Source organism: Syngnathoides biaculeatus, chromosome 18 (genome assembly GCF_019802595.1).
Source record: "Syngnathoides biaculeatus isolate LvHL_M chromosome 18, ASM1980259v1, whole genome shotgun sequence".
Classification (NCBI taxonomy): Eukaryota; Metazoa; Chordata; class Actinopteri; order Syngnathiformes; family Syngnathidae; genus Syngnathoides; species Syngnathoides biaculeatus.
This window is the reverse complement of record NC_084657.1, coordinates 66,067-84,168: the sequence shown is the minus strand read 5'-3', so window position 1 is coordinate 84,168 and position 18,102 is coordinate 66,067. Positions and strand designations below refer to the sequence as shown.

The following is an 18,102-nucleotide window of genomic DNA, read 5'->3' as shown; positions in this document are numbered from 1 at the left end:
GTTGGCGACAAAAGCGCAAATCTCCGTTGACTCGCCAGCGCCCCCCTTCGACAACCTTCCGGTAATTTTTTCCCCATCGCTCCTTCTTGGTCGCGTTCCATTTGGCGTCGACGCAGCCGACTTGCACTAGTATTGGGCCAAAGATCAAAAATATCACATCGCCGTGAGGATGCCACTTTTTACGTTTGGAAGTGTCGGTGACGGCGAAGGGCTCAAGGAAGAAGAAGGCCAGCGGGATGCCAAATGAGACCCGGGAAAAAGACGCCACGTTTGGGAATGGGACGCGGCCGAATAAAGAAGTAGCCGCTCAGCCGATAGCGACTCCGCCACTCAGTTGCCAAAGTGGAGTTGCGAGTTCGCAACCGCCGCGAAAAGGAAAAAGGGGCCGACAGCGGACGCAGACGCGAGACCGCCTGGTCCCCCGCTCACTCGGCTCGGCCTTTTTTGTCGTCCTCTGCTCGGGGGCTGTTGTGGGCGAAGCTAACACGGGCAACAACATGGCCGCTCGGGCTGCGCCACAAGAAGACTTCGCCAGCTGAGATCTGCGCGCAAAACCCAGCAAGCGACAAAGAGACTAGCACGACTCGCTGGCCGACAGACACCACGCGGCAGCTTTGAATCACTTCCCCCGTGTTCGTTTGCTAGCTTGCGGCGAGATGGGACATCCTCCGCTGGAGTTCAGCGACTGCTACTCGGACAGCCCCGACTTCAGGGAGACGCTCAAGTGCTACGAGCTGGAGCTGGACAGGACCAGCAAATTCCTCAAGGAGCTCATCAAAGACGGCAACAGTGTCATCAACGCCATCAAGGGTGAGTGAGTGAGTGAGTGAGTGAGTGAGTGAGCGAGCCCAGCCCAGACCAGCCCAGAAAAAGAGATGAAGAGATGGGGAGGTGGGAGGATGGGGAGCATGGGGTGCATGAACCAAACGCCTTCGGGCCGGTTGGGAACTTTTGCAACTTGACTCCAGCGAGTGTTTGGCAAGTTTCGTGGCTCGAGATGAGGGGGGCAAGTCGTCGGGCCAAGCAAAATTTAAAAAAAAACAAAAACGTGGACACTTCCGATTTTGATCGCTCTTCAACTCTAAATCTTCTCCTGGCCTCCTCCACGATTTTATGGAGATGTTCCACATATTTTGCCGCACGAATTTCAGCCTGGACGTGCCGCCACGTCAATCTCGTTTGCCTAGTCGTGGAATGTCAAATGTATGGGCCGTGAGCCAGAGAAGACCCATCAGGGGATCTCGTCCGGCCCGTGGGGGACAGGAAACTATACCAAATCCAGATTGTAGAATAGGAAACTTCAGGCAAGTTTTTAAGTGGAGTCTTATAACAGGGTTCATACACGGCCCTAAAAGTCCCTAAAAAAAACCTACATTTCTGAGGGTCCATTTAGGGGCCCCTAAAAGTCCTTAAAATTCACCAAAAAAGGGTCAAGCCCTTAAAAACGTCTTAAATTAAACAAAATCAAAGGGAGTACCTCTACCGCCAACATTCTCCCTTAAAAAAAAAAAAAAAAAAACAGATCCGTCTGGCGTCCAAAACAGCCGGAAATTGTCAACTGAAGTCACCCTGTGTTCACAACTCGTCGCCATCTTGTCGTCGATATTCCATTGTTTGTTTTGGTCTTCGTAGCGTAGTTCTTTGACCGATCCAATAAGTGCATTTTTCAAGATGCTCGGGTTGAAAGTAAAGAGTTTGGGAGCTGCGTTCGTCGACATCCAAAAAATCGGCGTCTTTGATGAACCAATAATGGTTGATGGCACCATTGGGTGAGTCTTTTTTTCCTTATTCTTGATTTGCCACGATGGCCCTAAAGTTTTCGTGGCGGCCCCTAAGAATGCCCCTGAAAAAGCCCTTTGATATTTTTTTTTTTTTGGTCGGAGTGAGTGTGAACCCTGTATAAATGGTTGAAGTTCTCGGTAAACGGGTCCCAAGTCCGACAGCACGCATGATGCTTTGCCACCCTGCAGGAGTGGGTCAAGTCCGGGCAAGTCTGCCGTTCCCGGCTGCATTTGCGTCTGGCACGCCGGCGAGTCGCCACTCTGCATCCCGGCTGGCAAACAAGCGGTGCCATTGTCGCCGCGGTTGGCCCATTTCGGGCCATAAACGGAATGTCGTCTTGCCGCACGCAGCAATGCTAATGTTTGCGTTAGCGCCGACGACCGTCCTCGAGCCGCCCGTGTTGTCCGTGGTTGCGCCAGAATTGTGAAAACAGAATTTAGCCGAGCGTGCGCACAAACTGTTAAGCAGATTTGGCGAGCTGATTTGAAATATGTCGCCGACTTCCGAGGCCAAAACGTCTTTCGTTGTCGATTTGAACAAGTGCGGGTTTTTTTGGGGTGACGGAAGCCAGACGTGGCACCGCCGATGTTGACCGTGGACTGGGAACTGCTGACTTTACAACCCTCCAGCAGGACTCACAGCAAAATGGTTGAAAGTGTGTGACATAATGCGCGATGATGACGATGTTTGTCGTCGTGTATTATGTGAATTTGCAGGTCGGTTCCTGTGAGCATTTGATTGATTGATTACGTGACAGGAGTGAGATTCCGCTTCCCCGACCGAGACAAAGACAAAACGCAATTTTGGATTGCAATGCAGACGAACTCCACCTGTCACTCGAGTCCCGCAACAAGTCTCGTAAACGATTGCCTGGAAGCGCAATTACATGATGTCATCCGTTTTTGCACGTTTCTCAGTCACGCTCGGCGGAATTTTATTTTTTTTTAAAAGGTTCCGTAAATTGCCCGCGTGCTGAATGGTTGTTGTTGTCCTGGTAGGTGAGTAGGGGTGTGTAGACTTTCTATATGGACCGGATCTGCCCGCATTTGGCCGGCGTGCGGCGCGCGGCCCATCTGGGGTCACGACCCCCGTAAGAGCAGGGGAGACGTTGCGCGTTTGATTTGAATTTTCTTTTGCAGGTTATTCGGTGGCCGTGCAAAAGTTCTCCCAGACGCTGAGCGTCTTCCAGTTCGACTTCATTGGTGACTCCCTGACGGACGACGAAATTAACATTGGTATGTTGCTCAATACCGGCAAATGTCAAAAAAAAAAAAAAATAAAAAAATTCCTCCATTACATTGTTACAGGGGCGGCACGGTGGCGTTGACCTCACAGTTCTGAGGACGCAAGTTCGATCCCAGCCCCGCCTGTGTGTAGTTTGCATGTTCTCCCACCGGTGCCTGCGTGGCTTTTCTCCGGGCACTCCGCTTTCCTCTGACACCCCGCCAAAAAAAAAAAACATGCCACATTAATTGGACCCTCTAAATTGCCCCTCCCTTGCAAGCACTGTGAGGATAAGCGGCTAAGAAAATGGATGGCTGGACATTGTTAGCGGCGCAGTATGTGAATCATCTCGTGAAATTTAGTTTGATCTAAGATCAACGAATACGCATTTTGAGAGCCTCGTGATGGTTGAACTTGTACGTGTGCAAATGTTTTTGCTGCGGCTGATGTCCCATTTTTCTTGCCGTCTCCTGTTTTGAGTCAGGGAGCGAACGAGCGGCTGAATTAGAATTTATGATTTATTTATTTTTTGGGGGTGGGACGTGCAATTTCTGAGTGCCCTGTGACCTTTTCGTCCTCAGCTCAGTCGTTCCAGGAGTTTGCGGGCCTCTTGCAGGAAGCCGAGCACGACAGGATGATGCTGGTGGGTCATCGACTTCCTCCACACGTCGACGCCGCTTCCAAATTTTGACGAAGCGGGAACATTTTTATCTTTTTCCTCGCGCCTCGTTTCCTCTTTGCTCACAGCCGAAAGTGCCGTCGGCTTCTGAATGTTTTTTTTTTTTTTTGGAATCTTTGTGCGTGTCCCTATTTTTATGACTCCTTCCAACAACTGGAAGCTGCCCCCGTCTGACGACTGATGATCATTTTAATGTGCTGAATATTTTTTGCAGCCCCCCCCTTCCTTATTTGGAGGTAAAATTTTCATCCCCACGGCCCGCCTGCAAACATTATTTATTCCGCGGGAATCCAGGAAAAACTTGAACAGCACTCGGGTGTCACTTGATCATGAAAAGTGTTCATTTTGTAGCCCCCTTCCCTCATTTTGAAGACCAATGTTGAAAGCAAGGTCTCACTTTTAGGGGAATAAAACAAAAACAACAGAACCATTTTCAAATCATATTGCCAAAACTTTGTTTGTGTTTGTTTCCTTTTGCGGCAGGTTCAGAATGCGTCCGATCTGCTCATCAGGCCTCTGGAGACGTTCAGAAAGGAGCAAATCGGATTAACCAAAGTGAGTTTTGGCCGACGCTTTGCCGAGGGCGACTTCCTCATTGTTGACGCTTTAGGAAGTCGTGTGCCGCAACAGCAAAAATAATACTCACGCAAATTGTGCAAAGAGGAACGCGTTACCCGGCTCTTTAAATGTAGATTTTGTTTTGTTTTTTTTTTACTTCAACTTTTGCCTGAGGACGTGGACACCTCCCTTCTAAGCAAACGGCACATCCTGTCACGTCACCTTTCATTAATATTTGTTTTTTTCCTCTCTTCTGATTCCATTGTTACACTTTTCTCAGGTGTAAATGAGATGTGTCGCAATTTCGGACGTCAGCTCTTCAGAAAGCTGTTGTTGTTGTTATTATTATGATTTATCAATTTTGGCGAGTCACTCATTCCAAAAAAGGTTTTGCCGGGGCAGGCTTCGGAAGGCTTCCATTTTGTTGTGAATAAAAGCAGCGGCAGAAGGTCATTTCCGGCCTACGAGCCGCGGCTTTTTTCACGCACTTTCAACCCTGCGGCTTGTGCGGCGATGTGGCTAGTTTGTGCATTTTTTTGTAACGGCCGCAGGGAGGGAGGGGGGGGGGTTGGGTCATTCGAGCGGAAAATTTAAGAGTGAGACCGGAATATATGTGCCGAGGAAGTGACTTTTACCGGCCATGTTAGCACTGCGCTAGCGTGTTGCTGCTGTGTTACTGCCGTGTCTCAAGGATTTTTACCGGTAATTTATTTATTTATTTTTTAATCGGCCCCGTCAGCCCCACACTAGCATTAGCGCCGCTCTAGCGTTAAACTCTTTGTGTGTACTGTCTTTCGTTGCGGGTTTGACACATTTGCAGCGTTACGTCTGTCCCAAATGTTCTTTCCTTTCCTTGTAACCATTCAAGTTAATTTTTTTTCCCACTCCACTCACTAAAAATGGTGGCAAGAACACAAACATCTAAACCCATGAGTCCCCCCCCCCCCACATTGCTGCGCTTTCCAGAAGCTTCTTTTATCATGTGACGTGTTCTCATGTCGCGCTCGGCAGGAAAAGAGGAAGAAATTCGAGAAGGAGGCCGAGAAATATTACTCGCAGCTGGACAAGCACCTGAATCTTTCTGCCAAGAAGAAGGAGAGCCAGCTGCAAGAGGTCGGTGACCTTTTGGGGGCCGGGGGGCACGCGACGGTTTTCATTGACACCCCCCCCCCCCCTGTCGTTTGCCATCGCGCAGGCCGACGAGGTCTTGTGTAAAGAGCGGGTCAACTTCTACGAGTCCTCGGTGGAGTACGTCTACCAGATCCATCAGGTCCAAGACAGGAAGAAGTTTGACGTGGTGGAACCCGTAAGTCCTCCTCACACACCTGAAACCAAGTACACGAAATGATCTCCTCAATCCTATGAGATGAAATAAGATGAGTACATTTTTTTTTTTGTCAACTAAATTTTCCGACTTTTTGGGAACAGAAAGTTCCATCGGGGACTTGGGGTGGAAGAAGGCTTTTGGAAAGAACTCAAACAGATTAGAGCGGAAGCGGAAGCGGAAGCTCTTTTACTCATATTGTGTGGAAAATATGTAGTTGGGGGGGATAGAAGTAGTTCCGGCGTAAGTGAGACGTGTCCGCTGGATTGTTTTGTGTTGGCGCAGGTGTTGGCGTTTCTCCACAGCATTTTGACCCTGAACAATCTCACGGTGGAGATGACGCAGGACTTCATGCCCTACAAGCAGGAACTGCAGCTCAGCCTGCAGAACGTAAGCGACCGACGACGCGAAACCGAATTCGGGGCGCTCGAGAAGGTCAATCGGGCCTCAATGGGAATCTCGCGGCGCCGCAGACGAGGAATCACTACGAGAGCACCCGTGAGGAGATGGAGGACCTGATGAAGCGGATGAAGGCCTCGTCCCAGATCAGCAAACGGCCCAGCTGGCTGCCCACGGAGGGCTACCTCTACTGCCAGGAGAAATGTACGCCGCCGCCGCCTCCCCTGCCGCTCTCCTGCCCGTTGTGAGGATTTTGTCTGCTCGCGTGCCGACAGGGGCCCTGGGGGTGACGTGGGTCAAGTATTACTGCAAGTATCACACAGAAGGCAGGCTGCTGCTGATGGTTCCCTGCGAACAGAAACCCACCACCAAGCAGGTGCCGCCGTCGGGCATCCTCACTCAACATTTGACCCAAAAGACAAAGAAGTCAAGCGCTTGAGCGGATTGCGGCTCTGCTTCCTTCCCTTCCTTCAGGGGCCCACGCAGCTGACCCTGAAGTCCTGCGTCCGCCGCCGGACCGACTCCATAGACAAGCGCTTTTGTTTCGACGTGGAGGTCACCGAGAGGTGAGCGCCCGCCGTAAACCGTGGCCCGAGCCTTCGCGACGCTCCTCGTGACAGAAGGCGTCGTGGACGCGCGCGCTTGCGTTTCGCTTCCAACGAGCGAATGCCGGCTGAGCTGGCGACGAGCAGTCTGAAGGTGGCAGCACCGCCTCTGCAGATAAATTCACCCCGGCCCCGCTCGGCGGGTGCTATTGTGTTGATTTTAAAGCCATTTTTTTGATATCGAAAAATCAAAAGAAGGCTTTGGCTCTCGCTCTCCCCCTATATAAATACATACATGTCAACAGTTGGCTGATTAGTACAATTGATAATAAAACAAAATTGCCACTGGGGTCTCCACTCCCTGAGAAGGGTCGCGTCAGGAAGGGCATCCGGCGTAAAAATTGTGCCAAACATATGTGCGCGTTCATCTGAGATGATACGCTTTGGCGACCCCGAAAGGGACATGCCGAAAGAAACGCACACGCTAGAGTTAACGTTTTCTTTTCTCATTCTTGTTGTTTCTGCGGCAGAACGGAAAAAAAGCACATTTGGTTTGCATCTCGGCTCCGAGTGAATGTCAAATTCGATCGAGAAAAAAAAAATGCGCGCCGGCCTTCAAACGGAAATGCAAAAATGCGACCGTCGCCGGCGTTTGTTTGTGTTTCCATAGGAACGCGCCCGTCACGTTCCAAGCGCTTTCGGAGGGGGACAGGAAGTTGTGGATGGAGGCCATGGACGGAAAAGATCCGGTGAGTCCGCTTTTCTTTCATTTTGGGTCGTCGCGCTTAGAAGGATTTTCTGCGAGCGTCGTCCGGCCCACAAAATGGTGGCGCATCTTTTTAGACTCACGGCAGTACCTTGTCCGGCGAGTCCTTCAAGTCACACGCTGTCGCTGTTTTTCACGTTGGGTTGCAGGCTAAAATCTTTTTGAAAGTAAGAAAAACAACCAGAACTCATTGATGAGATGAGGCCAAATTGCACCCATGAGGCAATTTGTTTTGCCGGTAATTTTTTGGGGCTGATTGTTGCTTCTGCAGACGTCGGAAAACGTTAGTTGTTTTTTGCTGATCGCTGGCACAATTTCAATTCTGAAAGACGCGTTCAGGTGTTCAAGAATCTCCATTTTCTTTAAAACGCAGAGAAAGTTCCACAACGCGGCTGTTTATGTCTCTTAAGGGAGAGTTGAATTCCTGAATTGGAATATGAAAACGGCGGGCAGTGTCGTGGCAGAAAGGTTGTTGTCGTGAGATGGAAAAGGAGAAGTTTTTGGGCACCCTCCTCCTCGTGAAAGATTCAAGCAGATATTCGCTCGTGATGCACTTCGAATATTTCTGCAGAAGAATCCAATGACAGCGCGCGTTTTTCTTTTTTCTTTTTTTTATTGTTTGCCCAAGGTAATTGTGAAAAATGATTCGTTGCTTGCTTAGCTATTAATAATACTGAAAATAATCTAAATAACCAGCGGCCACTGAGTCCAAATAGTAGCGCTTGCACGTTGTTGTTTTTGATGATTTTTCTTGCAGATGAGTTCTTCAAAATGCAATTATTCTCCCTGAATGTTCTAAATGGCTTTGAAGGGGGAAAAAAATGAAAAGATAGAAATGCAGATTATTGTCAACACTGATCTTGAATGATTGATGAGGTCAAATTGTAATTATTGTCTCCCATCCCTGCACAGAAAATGTTTTTGGTGATTGATCAGACTGATCATTTCCTCGAACTTCACTCACGTGTCCAAAACGTCACATGGTGACGCTTTAATGTGCTGAAGGTTTCGAGTCCAATCCCGAGCGAGATGGCAGTTTAGCGCAACTACGAGCAATTAGTTTTCCTTTCTGCTCCTGTATTGACAATATGTATGAAAAAAGTAACGACGTGATCAGATGAGAATGTGAAAGGTCTATTTCAAAATTCTGTCGGAATGTTTTGACTTAACCCCCCCTCCCCCCATTTCAGATCTATCACTCCCCGATTCACAAGCAAGCAGAAAGTAAGCAAGCTCGTCTTTACACAACGCAAAAGGACACGCGCGACAAAACTGCTTGTTTCAGGTTGTTGTTGTTGTTTTTTTCAACAGTGGAACTCAACGAAATGGGCTTCAAGTTTGTGCGCATGTGCATCAACTATGTCGAAGAAAAAGGTGAGAAGCCTCACGTGTTATGTAGTCCAACTTCACTCGGCATCGGGGGTCAAACTCAATACCGGGTTCCTTGCCAAAAGAATTTAACCCGTGTCCCACTCGGGCCTGCGGCCGTTTTCATTTGGTTCCTTGTGGTGGTAAATGATGTAAAAAGTGAAGAGATGTGCCAGGAAGTCAGAAAGTCGCCACAGGAAGGCGTCCGGCAGATGCACCGGTTCTGAAGACGGAGCAGTAAATCACGTGTTTTCAGATGGGGGGGGCAAAGGTCGCATTCCTCAAGGAGGAAGCGCACACGTTTGCCTTTCTCAGCACTTTGTGGTTCCTTTCAGGCTATCTGCTGCCTCTTTTGCAGGACTCACGCAGGAGGGCGTGTACCGGACGGTCGGCAGCAACGTGGAAGTGCAGAAGCTTCTCAACGGCTTCTTTGGTAAGGAAAGCGCGTGTCCGACCCCCGCGACCCGATGATCGGCGCGCCGCCCGGGCACGTCCGGGCTCTTCCTCGGCAACGTGCGGCCGACGAAAAAACGGGGAAGCAGATGTGACGCATGTGTAGCGGTGCAATTTCATACGCTCTGGTGTTTTGTTTTTTTTTTTTGCCTCTCTCGCTCCGAGCAAGCATCTGGCAAACATAACGAAGTGTTCAGCGCTGAAGTAATTGGTGATCGCTCAGGGGAAGAAAAAAAAAAAAACAAACAAACAAAGGAGGAAGTAATGGGTTGATATTGACCTGCGCGGTGGAGTCGGTCAAAAGAAAATGTTCCAAAAAACAAAAAAAAAAGTGCTTGATTGCATGTTTGTTGGTGGACAATTGTTGCTATACAAGTTCTGGCCTGCAAGGTTAGGCCATCTGTTCGAGTCCCGCTGCAGAGACGCGCACACAAAGCTTTTCATACCTTACTTTAAAATGACATTTTTCCCGACTCAAGTTTTTTTGTCTTTAATTGCGCAATTGTTTGAAAAAAAAACAAAAATCTCCTCGACCTCTGATACCAAAACAAGTTCTGAATTGGTTGTGATTGAGGAAATTCTGCAACTATTGTGTTTGATATTCAGAATGTCCTTCCGAGGGAAACCTCAAGTCCAAAAGATCCGCCGTGACGTGTTCTTTTCTAAAGCGCTAACGCTGGTGTTTTTTGAAAGGTGAGAGGAAGGCGGAATACCCGGAGAAAAGCTGCACGAGCGCAGGGGTGGGTGACCGAGATCGGGACGCCGAACCGGCGATGGGGGAGCGCTTTTGGTTTCGGGCGGCTTTGCTGTGATTTGCAATGTGCAAAAAAGTGAAATTGGGACTTCTGAAATGAAATTTCAAATCAATCCAATGAAAGTTGTTGTGACCGCAGGAAGCCCGTCGGGCCGTCACGAAAGCCACACGGCGGCTTCTTTTCCTCGCGGGTGGAGGCCAGTGAGACCTCGGGAACCATTTTTTCCACAATGTGTCCTTTCAGACGATTGTGACCAAATTTGGGACGATCGGCGATGAGCTCATCACGTGCGGCCCCGCCCATAAAAGGCCCAAATTTACAAGCGCTAATCACGGCTGTTCACACTTGCGCTTTTCCCGCTCCGAGAACCTGCCGGCTCGTCGTTGACGCCCGAGGGCGTCGTAGCTGTCGCGTATCCGCTGCGGCACATCATTCATTAGCTTGTGTGACACCTGGCTCCGCTTCCGCTTCGCAGATCCCGGCACCTCGGCGGACGTGGACCTGCGTGCCGGCGACTGGGACGTCAAAACCATCACCAGCGCGATGAAGTTTTATCTGAGGTGCGTGAGGGTAGAAAGCCATCCAAATGGCGATCATCATTTGCACAGCTCGTTGTGTAAGTGCATGTTTTCACACAATAAGAATGTCTTGAAACACGCAGCCGGTCGATCGATCGATCGATCGATCGATCAAATGTCGGTCTGGCTTTCTCTGCGAGTGTCTTTTGGGCTGCCTTAGACGAACAATGGAGTGCGGCTCGCTCTTTGCCAAACAAGTTATTGCATCACGCTCTCGCCTCTTCACATTCCCAGAAGTCTGTCGGAACCTCTGATGACCTACGATCTGCACCGGGACCTCATGCTGGCTGCAAGTAAGGCGCCGTTTTTCCACCGGCTCTGATGCCGAGGAACCGCCTTTACGTTTGTCTGAACTTGCAATGTGAATGCGTAAATGAGTTTAGCGATCATTAATTAAGCTCGCCTGTCGAGTTGGAAAGGTTTCCGAGGTGTCGGAATGGCAAAATCTGAATGCGGGGGAAGCGGCGGAAGCGGAATTGGAAGCGAGGCAGGGGAGCAAAACGTATTGTCAATTTAAAAAAAAAAAAAAAAAAAGCAAGCAAGGCATTTGGAATAATCAAAATATTTTGTGAACAATAACGAAAATATAACAAGATTCAAAGTAACAAACGGACAGGAAATTGATGCACCGTGGCGGGATGAAAGAGAGGCCAAAGTCCACAAACCTAAAAAAGGAAACAAAGGAAACGATGAGGCCCACCTGCATGACGGGACGCACAGAAAAATGAAGCAAAACTAAATGAAATCTGGACAAAGTCAGCTCGCGACGCGGACGCCGCCGTCTGCCCGACGAGCGAGGCCCCCCTCGAGCGCGCGCTTGTCACGAGAAATATACGACGGCGCGTATCCGTGGGTACGGCCGCGGCGTCGGCTCACCGTTCAGCTGCGCGACAGCCGATTGGAAAAAGGAAATGTGAGTCGCATTAGTCAGCGTCGTAAAAGTGAGTTTCGGAGCAGAGGTCTTTGATTGTGGTCGGGTGTCCCGCTGGGAGATGCTCCAGACCGGGCCTGCTTTTGGTTGACTTCAAAAGAGTCTTCCTCGGATGAACTCGGCCCGCTTTTATTGCTTGTAATGTTGTTTCTTTTGCCTTTTATAGACAGACACCCTGCAGTTTTACACAATTGGTTTCAGTAGCAGCTCAGTTGGACGCCGCGTTCGATGTTTTAAAAATTGTTCCGCTTGCTTTAGCGGGTCTGGCTCAGATGTTTTTGGATTAACAATCCCCCCACTCCCCTCCCCAGAATCGGACAGTCTGGACTTCCGGCTGAACGAGATTCACTCGCTGGTCTACAAACTACCCGAGAGAAATCGGGAGATGCTGGAGATGCTCCTTAAGCACCTGACGACGTAAGCGCGACCAGGTCCCGCGCACGCCGCCGTCCGGCTCGTCCTTTTTCCGCTAAAAGCGTGCGTGTGCGCGTCGCCAGCGTGTGCAGCCGCAGCCGAGAAAACCTCATGACGCCGTCCACCATGGCCGTCATCTACGGGCCCACCCTGATGCGGGCCAAGGAGGAGACGGTGGCCGCCATGCTGGAAATCAAATTCCAAAATATCGTCGTGGAGATTCTGATCGAGGACTACAAAAAGGTGACGAGCGCGCCGCTGAGTGCTGCCTTTGCATTTGCTCGGATGCGTCCGTTGTGTTATGGCAAAAAAACCATTTGGATGCCTGGCGGCGTTCGTGGTTCCGTCTGCGCTTGAGTATCTATCAGTAAGGCCCAGCTCGTAAGTCAACCTGCAACATTAAAGCTCGCTCAGGGTCAAATCTTGTCACACAGAGAATTTTTCCAAAGCCGTTGCCGTCGGCGGCGTGCGGCGGCGTGACGCTTCCTCACTGCGAGTCTTGTGGCCACGGCAGATTTTCAGCCGCGAGCCGGAGGACGGCGAGGCCCCGCCCGTCCCTGCGCCGCGCGTCGCCCCAAGGAAGCGGCAGCCCATCACCATCTCCAAGCGGCCGCCTCGTCTCATGAGTCACGAGCCTTTCGTCCATCGACGGCACACCGAGAGTAATTATCAGCCTGCTATCGTCCGCATCATCATCATCATTATCTTGTCACGCGGCTACTTTCGGATGTTTGGACACGTTCCTCCAAGAAAACGCGCTTGCGGGGGTCATTTTGTTGACGCAGTCGAAGCAGCAGAAAATGCGCACGTTAGCGCGTCTATCTTATACGTCGACAAGTCGAGGTGGTCTTTCTCCTCCATCGCAACCTCCCATTTCCCCCCCTCCAAAGCGATCATCAGGTGGGCGGGACGGACGGCATCCTCTCGTCCGGACGCTTTTGGAACGCTTCGCTCCGCTGAGCCGCCGTCGGCTGGGCGACTAAAGTTGCCGACGGTCGACGTTTCTGTTGGTTTGCGTTTAGCCGGGTCGGCAGTGGCGCACAAAAGAATTCTGCTAAATTTGTACCCTTTCCAAACAGAGGGGAAAATTCAATTGGAAACTTTCCCAAAAATATAAAAGCATCAACAAAGACCCGTTCAAAATGGGAAAAAAAGAAAACAGAAATGGAAGGAAAAAAAAAAAAGAAAGACGGTACGTACACAGAAAGAGTTTAATGCTAGTGCTAACGCCAACAGTGCCGGTTAAAATAAAACTTGAACTGGTAAATATCACTGAGACACGCCAGTAACACAGCAGCAACATGCTAGCGCAGCGCTAACAGTGCCGGTAAAAGTCACTTCCTCGGTACACACATTCCACCGGCCTCATTCTTAACCTTTTCCGCTCGGGTGAAAAAAAAAAACCGCACAAATTAGCCGCATTGCCGCAGGAACCGCAGGGTGGAAAGCGTGTGTGTGGGGGGGGGGGCTCGTAGGCCGGAATTTAGGGTAAATTCCCAGCTGGTTTCTTCTTTTTTCTTCCCGTGCCGTAACTTAGAATTTTGCCATTTGAAGTCAAACATGGCGGCAGGTTTTTGAGCATTGTCATGTGACCGGCGCGCAACAGATGGAGCCGGCGGCGACTCGGCGGCGGACGGCGACGTGTCGGCGGGCCCCGTCCCCCTGCAGAGGACCAAATCTTCCAACTGTCCTCCGCTCGTCCCTCGCAAGCAAGCGCCGGCGCCGAACAGGGCGGCCAACTTCGACGCCGGCAAGGCGGAACGGCCGGATCGCTCGCCCGACGGCGAGTGCGGAACCTCCGTCGGCCGAGCGGCGTCATTCCGGGGCCGACGGCCTCCTCTGAAAGGTACGCCGGCCGACGAGTCGTTCGAGCGATCAAACGGTAAGGATTGCGTCCGGCGCCCGGCAGGAGACTGCGACGGACCGAGCAGGGCGGGCCGGACGCCGCCCATTTGCAGACCGCCGGTCAGGCCTCCCGACCCACCGTCCAGGCAGCCGACTCTCAAGGTCCAGAGTGGCGGCGGCGGCGACGCGTCCGCTGCATCCTAGTGAGACTCCGCTCGCCTGACTGCCTGCTTCCCAAATTCATTTGTCGGCTTGTGTCTTTTTCCAACCGCTGTCGAGACCCAAAAGGCGTCCTGGCTGGCTGACGTGCGTCGCGTACGACATCGGCAGCGGCGCAATTTTGCTGTTGCCAAGGGCGCCATTTTTTTTTTTTTTTTTTTTAAACTGGTGACCCTTTTTCCAAAAAGCAGGCGGGTTGAATTCTGAACACGAACGGAGTCAAAGATGCGCTCCCCCCCCCCCCCCTTTTTTTTTTTTTGGTCGTTATTTTGATTCAATCGTTCCAAAAGCAGTGATTGATCCATGCGCTGAGAACTTTTGACCCGCGGTGCGTGCTTCCGAGGCGCAAATATTTTGCCGAGGGGGGGCCTCGCCTCACGTGCGCTGCTCACGTTCAACTTCGGCGGCGCATGGTTGTTTATGTGTCACGGCAAATTTTGGATTTGTCCAAGAGGATGCGCGTATGTATTTTCCAATAATCTGAAAGGACAAGGAAAATCCCCCACCCCCGCCCTTTTTTTTTTCTCAGGAAGTTGACGCAAATTCGTGCTGGGGCGGGCTGACAAATCTGGAGAAATGAAGCAAAACCCAAGAAAGAAAACAGAAAATTGTCATTCGCTTCTTCTTTCTCTCAAGGGAAAAATGGTTGAAAATCTGAAATTGGATTTTGTGAAAACTCTGAGCTATTCCTTCGAGATATGAAAAATATTCAACATATCGTGTATGCAAGTCTTTTTTTTGGGGGGGGGGTGAGATACACGAATTAAAAAAAAGACGTAAAAGTCCCCAAAATGTCAGCGCGCCCCGTTTTGAACTCCTCCTCGATTCCGAGCTTTCCTTCGCCACGGGCGCGAACCTTCGGCGGAACCGAGACTGCGTGGCGCCCGTCCGGGCGGCCCAATCGCGTGACGGTACGGTCATTGCGGAACAATGGCGACTTAAGATGGTCATATGCTGATAATTGAGCGGTGGGAAGAAAAACATCTCCTTTGTTATTCAAAAGGACGTGCATCAATTTTCTGTACCGCTTCTTCTGGAGCTCGTAAAATGTTCCGTCGGTCTTTGTTGTAAGTCTCCAATGTGTCCTGTAAATCACATGTAATTATAAAATATATACAAAGTGAGTCATAAAACTTAATCCACTTATTTACAGTCTCTTTCAGGCATTAGCTTAGTCAAAAACAATGGCTAGAAAGTCGGCTTCAGGTTTGAATTAAGCTTTGACAAAAAAACAAAAACAAAAAAAAAAAAACAGCTTACGGGAAGGGAAGTTGCTGAGTCAGCAAAAACGTGCCAGTGGTGTCAAGTGGGATTTTTGGAGTCAGCCAGCCAGGCGGCCGGCGGACGTTTTGACATCATTCAACGTGGCGGCCTATGGCCTAACACATCCTTTATACCGACGCATGATCTTTTTTTTTTTTTCTACAGCGTTGCCTCAAAGGCGAAGTTTTTCGAGCGTGCCTCAAGAAATGTCGGCAGGTATGTAAAAATCCTTCAAATGAGCAAAATTGCCGTCTTTTGTCATCGTTGCGTGACGACATAAATCACGAAAGCAGAGCCAATCAAAAAGCCGCATGATGTCACATGCTCTTCCGTGTTAATAAGCACTTATTACCTAGAAGCGCTACATAAAATATAACCAATATGTATAACAATATAATTATATAATATAACAATCACAAAATACAATTGCAGAAGTTTAACTTCAAAGGAATACAAATGAAATATGTCTTAGCCTCGAGGGCTCCATAATAGAGAGAGGGCGAAACTTACATCGCTGGTTTCCAAACTTGGACACCCCCGGCTTGAAATTTTCTCCGGGGTGGGTCAACTTTTAAAACCACTGACTTCTATCAGGCTTAAACGGTCCATAGAAGGCAACCTTCAGCCTTTCCACTTTTTTAATTCTTTCCATTCGCGTTGATGAGAACGAAACCACAAGTTGACGGTCCGCAACGTGTAACGTTTCCGCTCTTTTGCAGTTCGGCAGCTTTGCAGCCACCATCGGCGGCGCCAAATGAGAAAAAAGAGGTGTTGAATTCTTCCCGTTGCTAAATGCCGGCGCTGCTTCCTGCTCTTCAAAACTTGACTTTTGTTTTTTTTTTTCACCTCCTGCAGAGTTCGAGCTGAGCAGTCGAAGTTGTCGGTGCCAGCGAGCGCCAAGACCGGCGGGCGGGCGACGGGACGCGTTCGAGGCGGCGCGGCCGCAAAGTCGCTTTGAAATGTGCGCCAAGTTTTTTTTTTTTTTTTTTTTTCTTCCTTCCTGTTCCTGTCCGATCCGTTGTCAAAATTGACCTCGCGTGTCCTTTGGTACTGGCCGCGTCACGGGATTAGTTTGAAATTGTCAAATTCATTTTTTTTTTTTTTGCCCCAGTCGAACGGCGCCGACAAGGTCGAGCGCGTTTCTTCCTTTTCAGTTCTGCGGTTCTTGTGCTCATAAATCAGCTGTAATGAAAAGTATGAATATGTTCTGTTGTTGCGGGTTTGCACTTCCAAAACCTTTTCAGCTCATTTTGGTACAAAGTGTGAGATGAGCACCGCATTTATTTGCCGTCTTTTGTTTTCAATTGCAGTTGCGAAAAATCTCAAAAAGAACTTTTTGGCCCGCCCGTATTTGTGTTGCAGATTTTGAATGTTGAAGCTTTCACGTGCGTCAAATCTTGAAACGATTGAAACTTTGTACATTCCTTGACGTTATTGGAACCGTTAAAAGGAAGTAAGAAGCTGCCAAAATAATCCCCCCCCCCCCCAAAAAAAAAAACCAAGCACCTAAGGTGTTAAAATTAGCACTTTTTTTTTTTTTTTTTTTGGGATGAGTTTTGCATCAACAGATTGTCCCAAGAGTCGATAGGCGGCCAGCCGCCAATGTGACGCCAAACAGCTTGACTCCTAACAAGTTTGTTTTTCTCCAGTATTTTGTACACCGTGTAATTGTTGTTGAGCTGGTGTGTAAAAATGGATCAAAAAAAAAAAAAACTTGTTGACCTGAATTTCTTTTCTTGAAATGTTTATCAAAAGATGGGGCAGTGCGTCACTGCCCTGTGCTGCCCAATGTATTTATAATTTCTTTTATTTTATATTTTTTACATTGCTCACTGGAGGGGAAAAAGGATAGATTCCAATGCTTGTCAGTGAAGCGGGGTAGGGGCAGGGTGTGGTGAGGGGCGGGGGGGGGGCATCTTCTGGGCTGCCACCTGTTATCGTTTGTGTGTAAACAATAAAAATGTTAGTCTGACATGGATTACGTGCACGAATTTTAAGTGTTCTGTGTAAGCAACAAAATTGATGTTAATGCTTCCATAAGATCTGGGACAGGTGGGACTTTTTTGGGGGGGGGTTATGTGGCCAACTACAGTCTAGTATTGTAAAACCCAGAGGAAAAGTGTGTGGTATTTTTAAAGTTCATTTTAAGCCATCCATCCATTTTCTTTGCCGGTTATCCTCACGAGGGTCGAGGGGAGCGCCAGAGCCTATCCCAGCTGTCAAAGGGCGGGAGGCGGGGTACACCCTGAACCGGTCGCCAGCCAATCGCGGCGCACATGGTGACAAACAGTCACACTCGCGATCACACAATTTAGGGCAATTTAGAGCGTCCGATGAGTGTTGCACGTTTTGGGGATGTGGGAGGAAACCCGAGTGCCCCCCGCCCCACCCTGGAGAAAAGCCACAGAGGCACGGGGAGAACATGCAAACTCCACACGGGCGGTTCCGGGATCGAACGGGGGGGGGGGGTCCTCAGAACTGTGCCACCAGCTGAGCCACCGTGCCACCTATTTTAAGCCATTTTTCATGTTTTATCCAACTTTAGCTATCAGACTCTCTCACTGAGCTTCCGATTTGTGAAATTTTACATTTGGAAGCTTTTTTTTTTTTTTTTTGGGTCCCTCACACACACACAGCAAGGCAGCTTTTTTCCTAGTGGAAAGGTCGACGATGATCCAAACCTGATTGTAGTATTTCTCTTCACGTCCTCCCACCGCATTCCAACCTTCAGTGCCAGGCAGGCGGGCAGGAAATCTCACCAGCAGCGCGTGGAAATTCATTTGCCCCGCGGCTCGTCTCCATTCAGCCAGTGGCAAAACTCACCAACGTGTCCGCGCACGCAGTGTGTGTGTGAGAGAGACTTTTGTTGTCGCTCCAAAATCCCCCCAAAAATAATCTAAAAATAAAAAATCAACATTGGGCTCTTCACAGCTGTGAGATCGTCGACGTGGTTGGAGTGTTTATGCCAACAACCCCGGAGGTCGACTGAAAAGTGATGC

At 49.6% G+C, this 18,102-nt stretch overlaps 1 protein-coding gene across 1 annotated transcript; it reads left to right on the top strand.

Annotated features, from left to right (window-relative positions):
- The first annotated feature begins 224 nt into the window (after positions 1-224).
- On the top strand, positions 225-16,830 carry LOC133491407 (oligophrenin-1-like). Its single transcript, XM_061802466.1, has 24 exons — positions 225-810; positions 2,922-3,017; positions 3,588-3,649; positions 4,169-4,240; positions 5,255-5,356; positions 5,439-5,549; positions 5,853-5,957; positions 6,041-6,170; positions 6,242-6,342; positions 6,441-6,532; positions 7,182-7,260; positions 8,468-8,501; positions 8,589-8,651; positions 9,004-9,078; positions 10,329-10,413; positions 10,666-10,724; positions 11,674-11,779; positions 11,860-12,019; positions 12,291-12,438; positions 13,383-13,622; positions 13,686-13,824; positions 15,269-15,319; positions 15,823-15,871; positions 15,959-16,830. Exons 1-24 carry the CDS (start codon positions 657-659, stop codon positions 15,968-15,970), a joined length of 2,325 nt encoding a protein of 774 aa, XP_061658450.1. The 5' UTR covers positions 225-656; the 3' UTR covers positions 15,971-16,830.
- Positions 16,831-18,102: the final 1,272 nt, after the last annotated feature.

What these genes read in the sequence shown, in the direction of transcription:
- LOC133491407 (XM_061802466.1), top strand. Translation starts at nt 657, where the DNA reads ATGGGACATCCTCCGCTGGAGTTCAGCGACTGCTACTCGGACAGCCCC. An exon ending in CCTCTACTGCCAGGAGAAAT is followed by an intron (nt 6,171 to 6,241) that starts GTACGCCGCCGC and finishes GCGTGCCGACAG; the next exon opens with GGGCCCTGGGGGTGACGTGG. An exon ending in GCTTCTCAACGGCTTCTTTG is followed by an intron (nt 9,079 to 10,328) that starts GTAAGGAAAGCG and finishes TCCGCTTCGCAG; the next exon opens with ATCCCGGCACCTCGGCGGAC.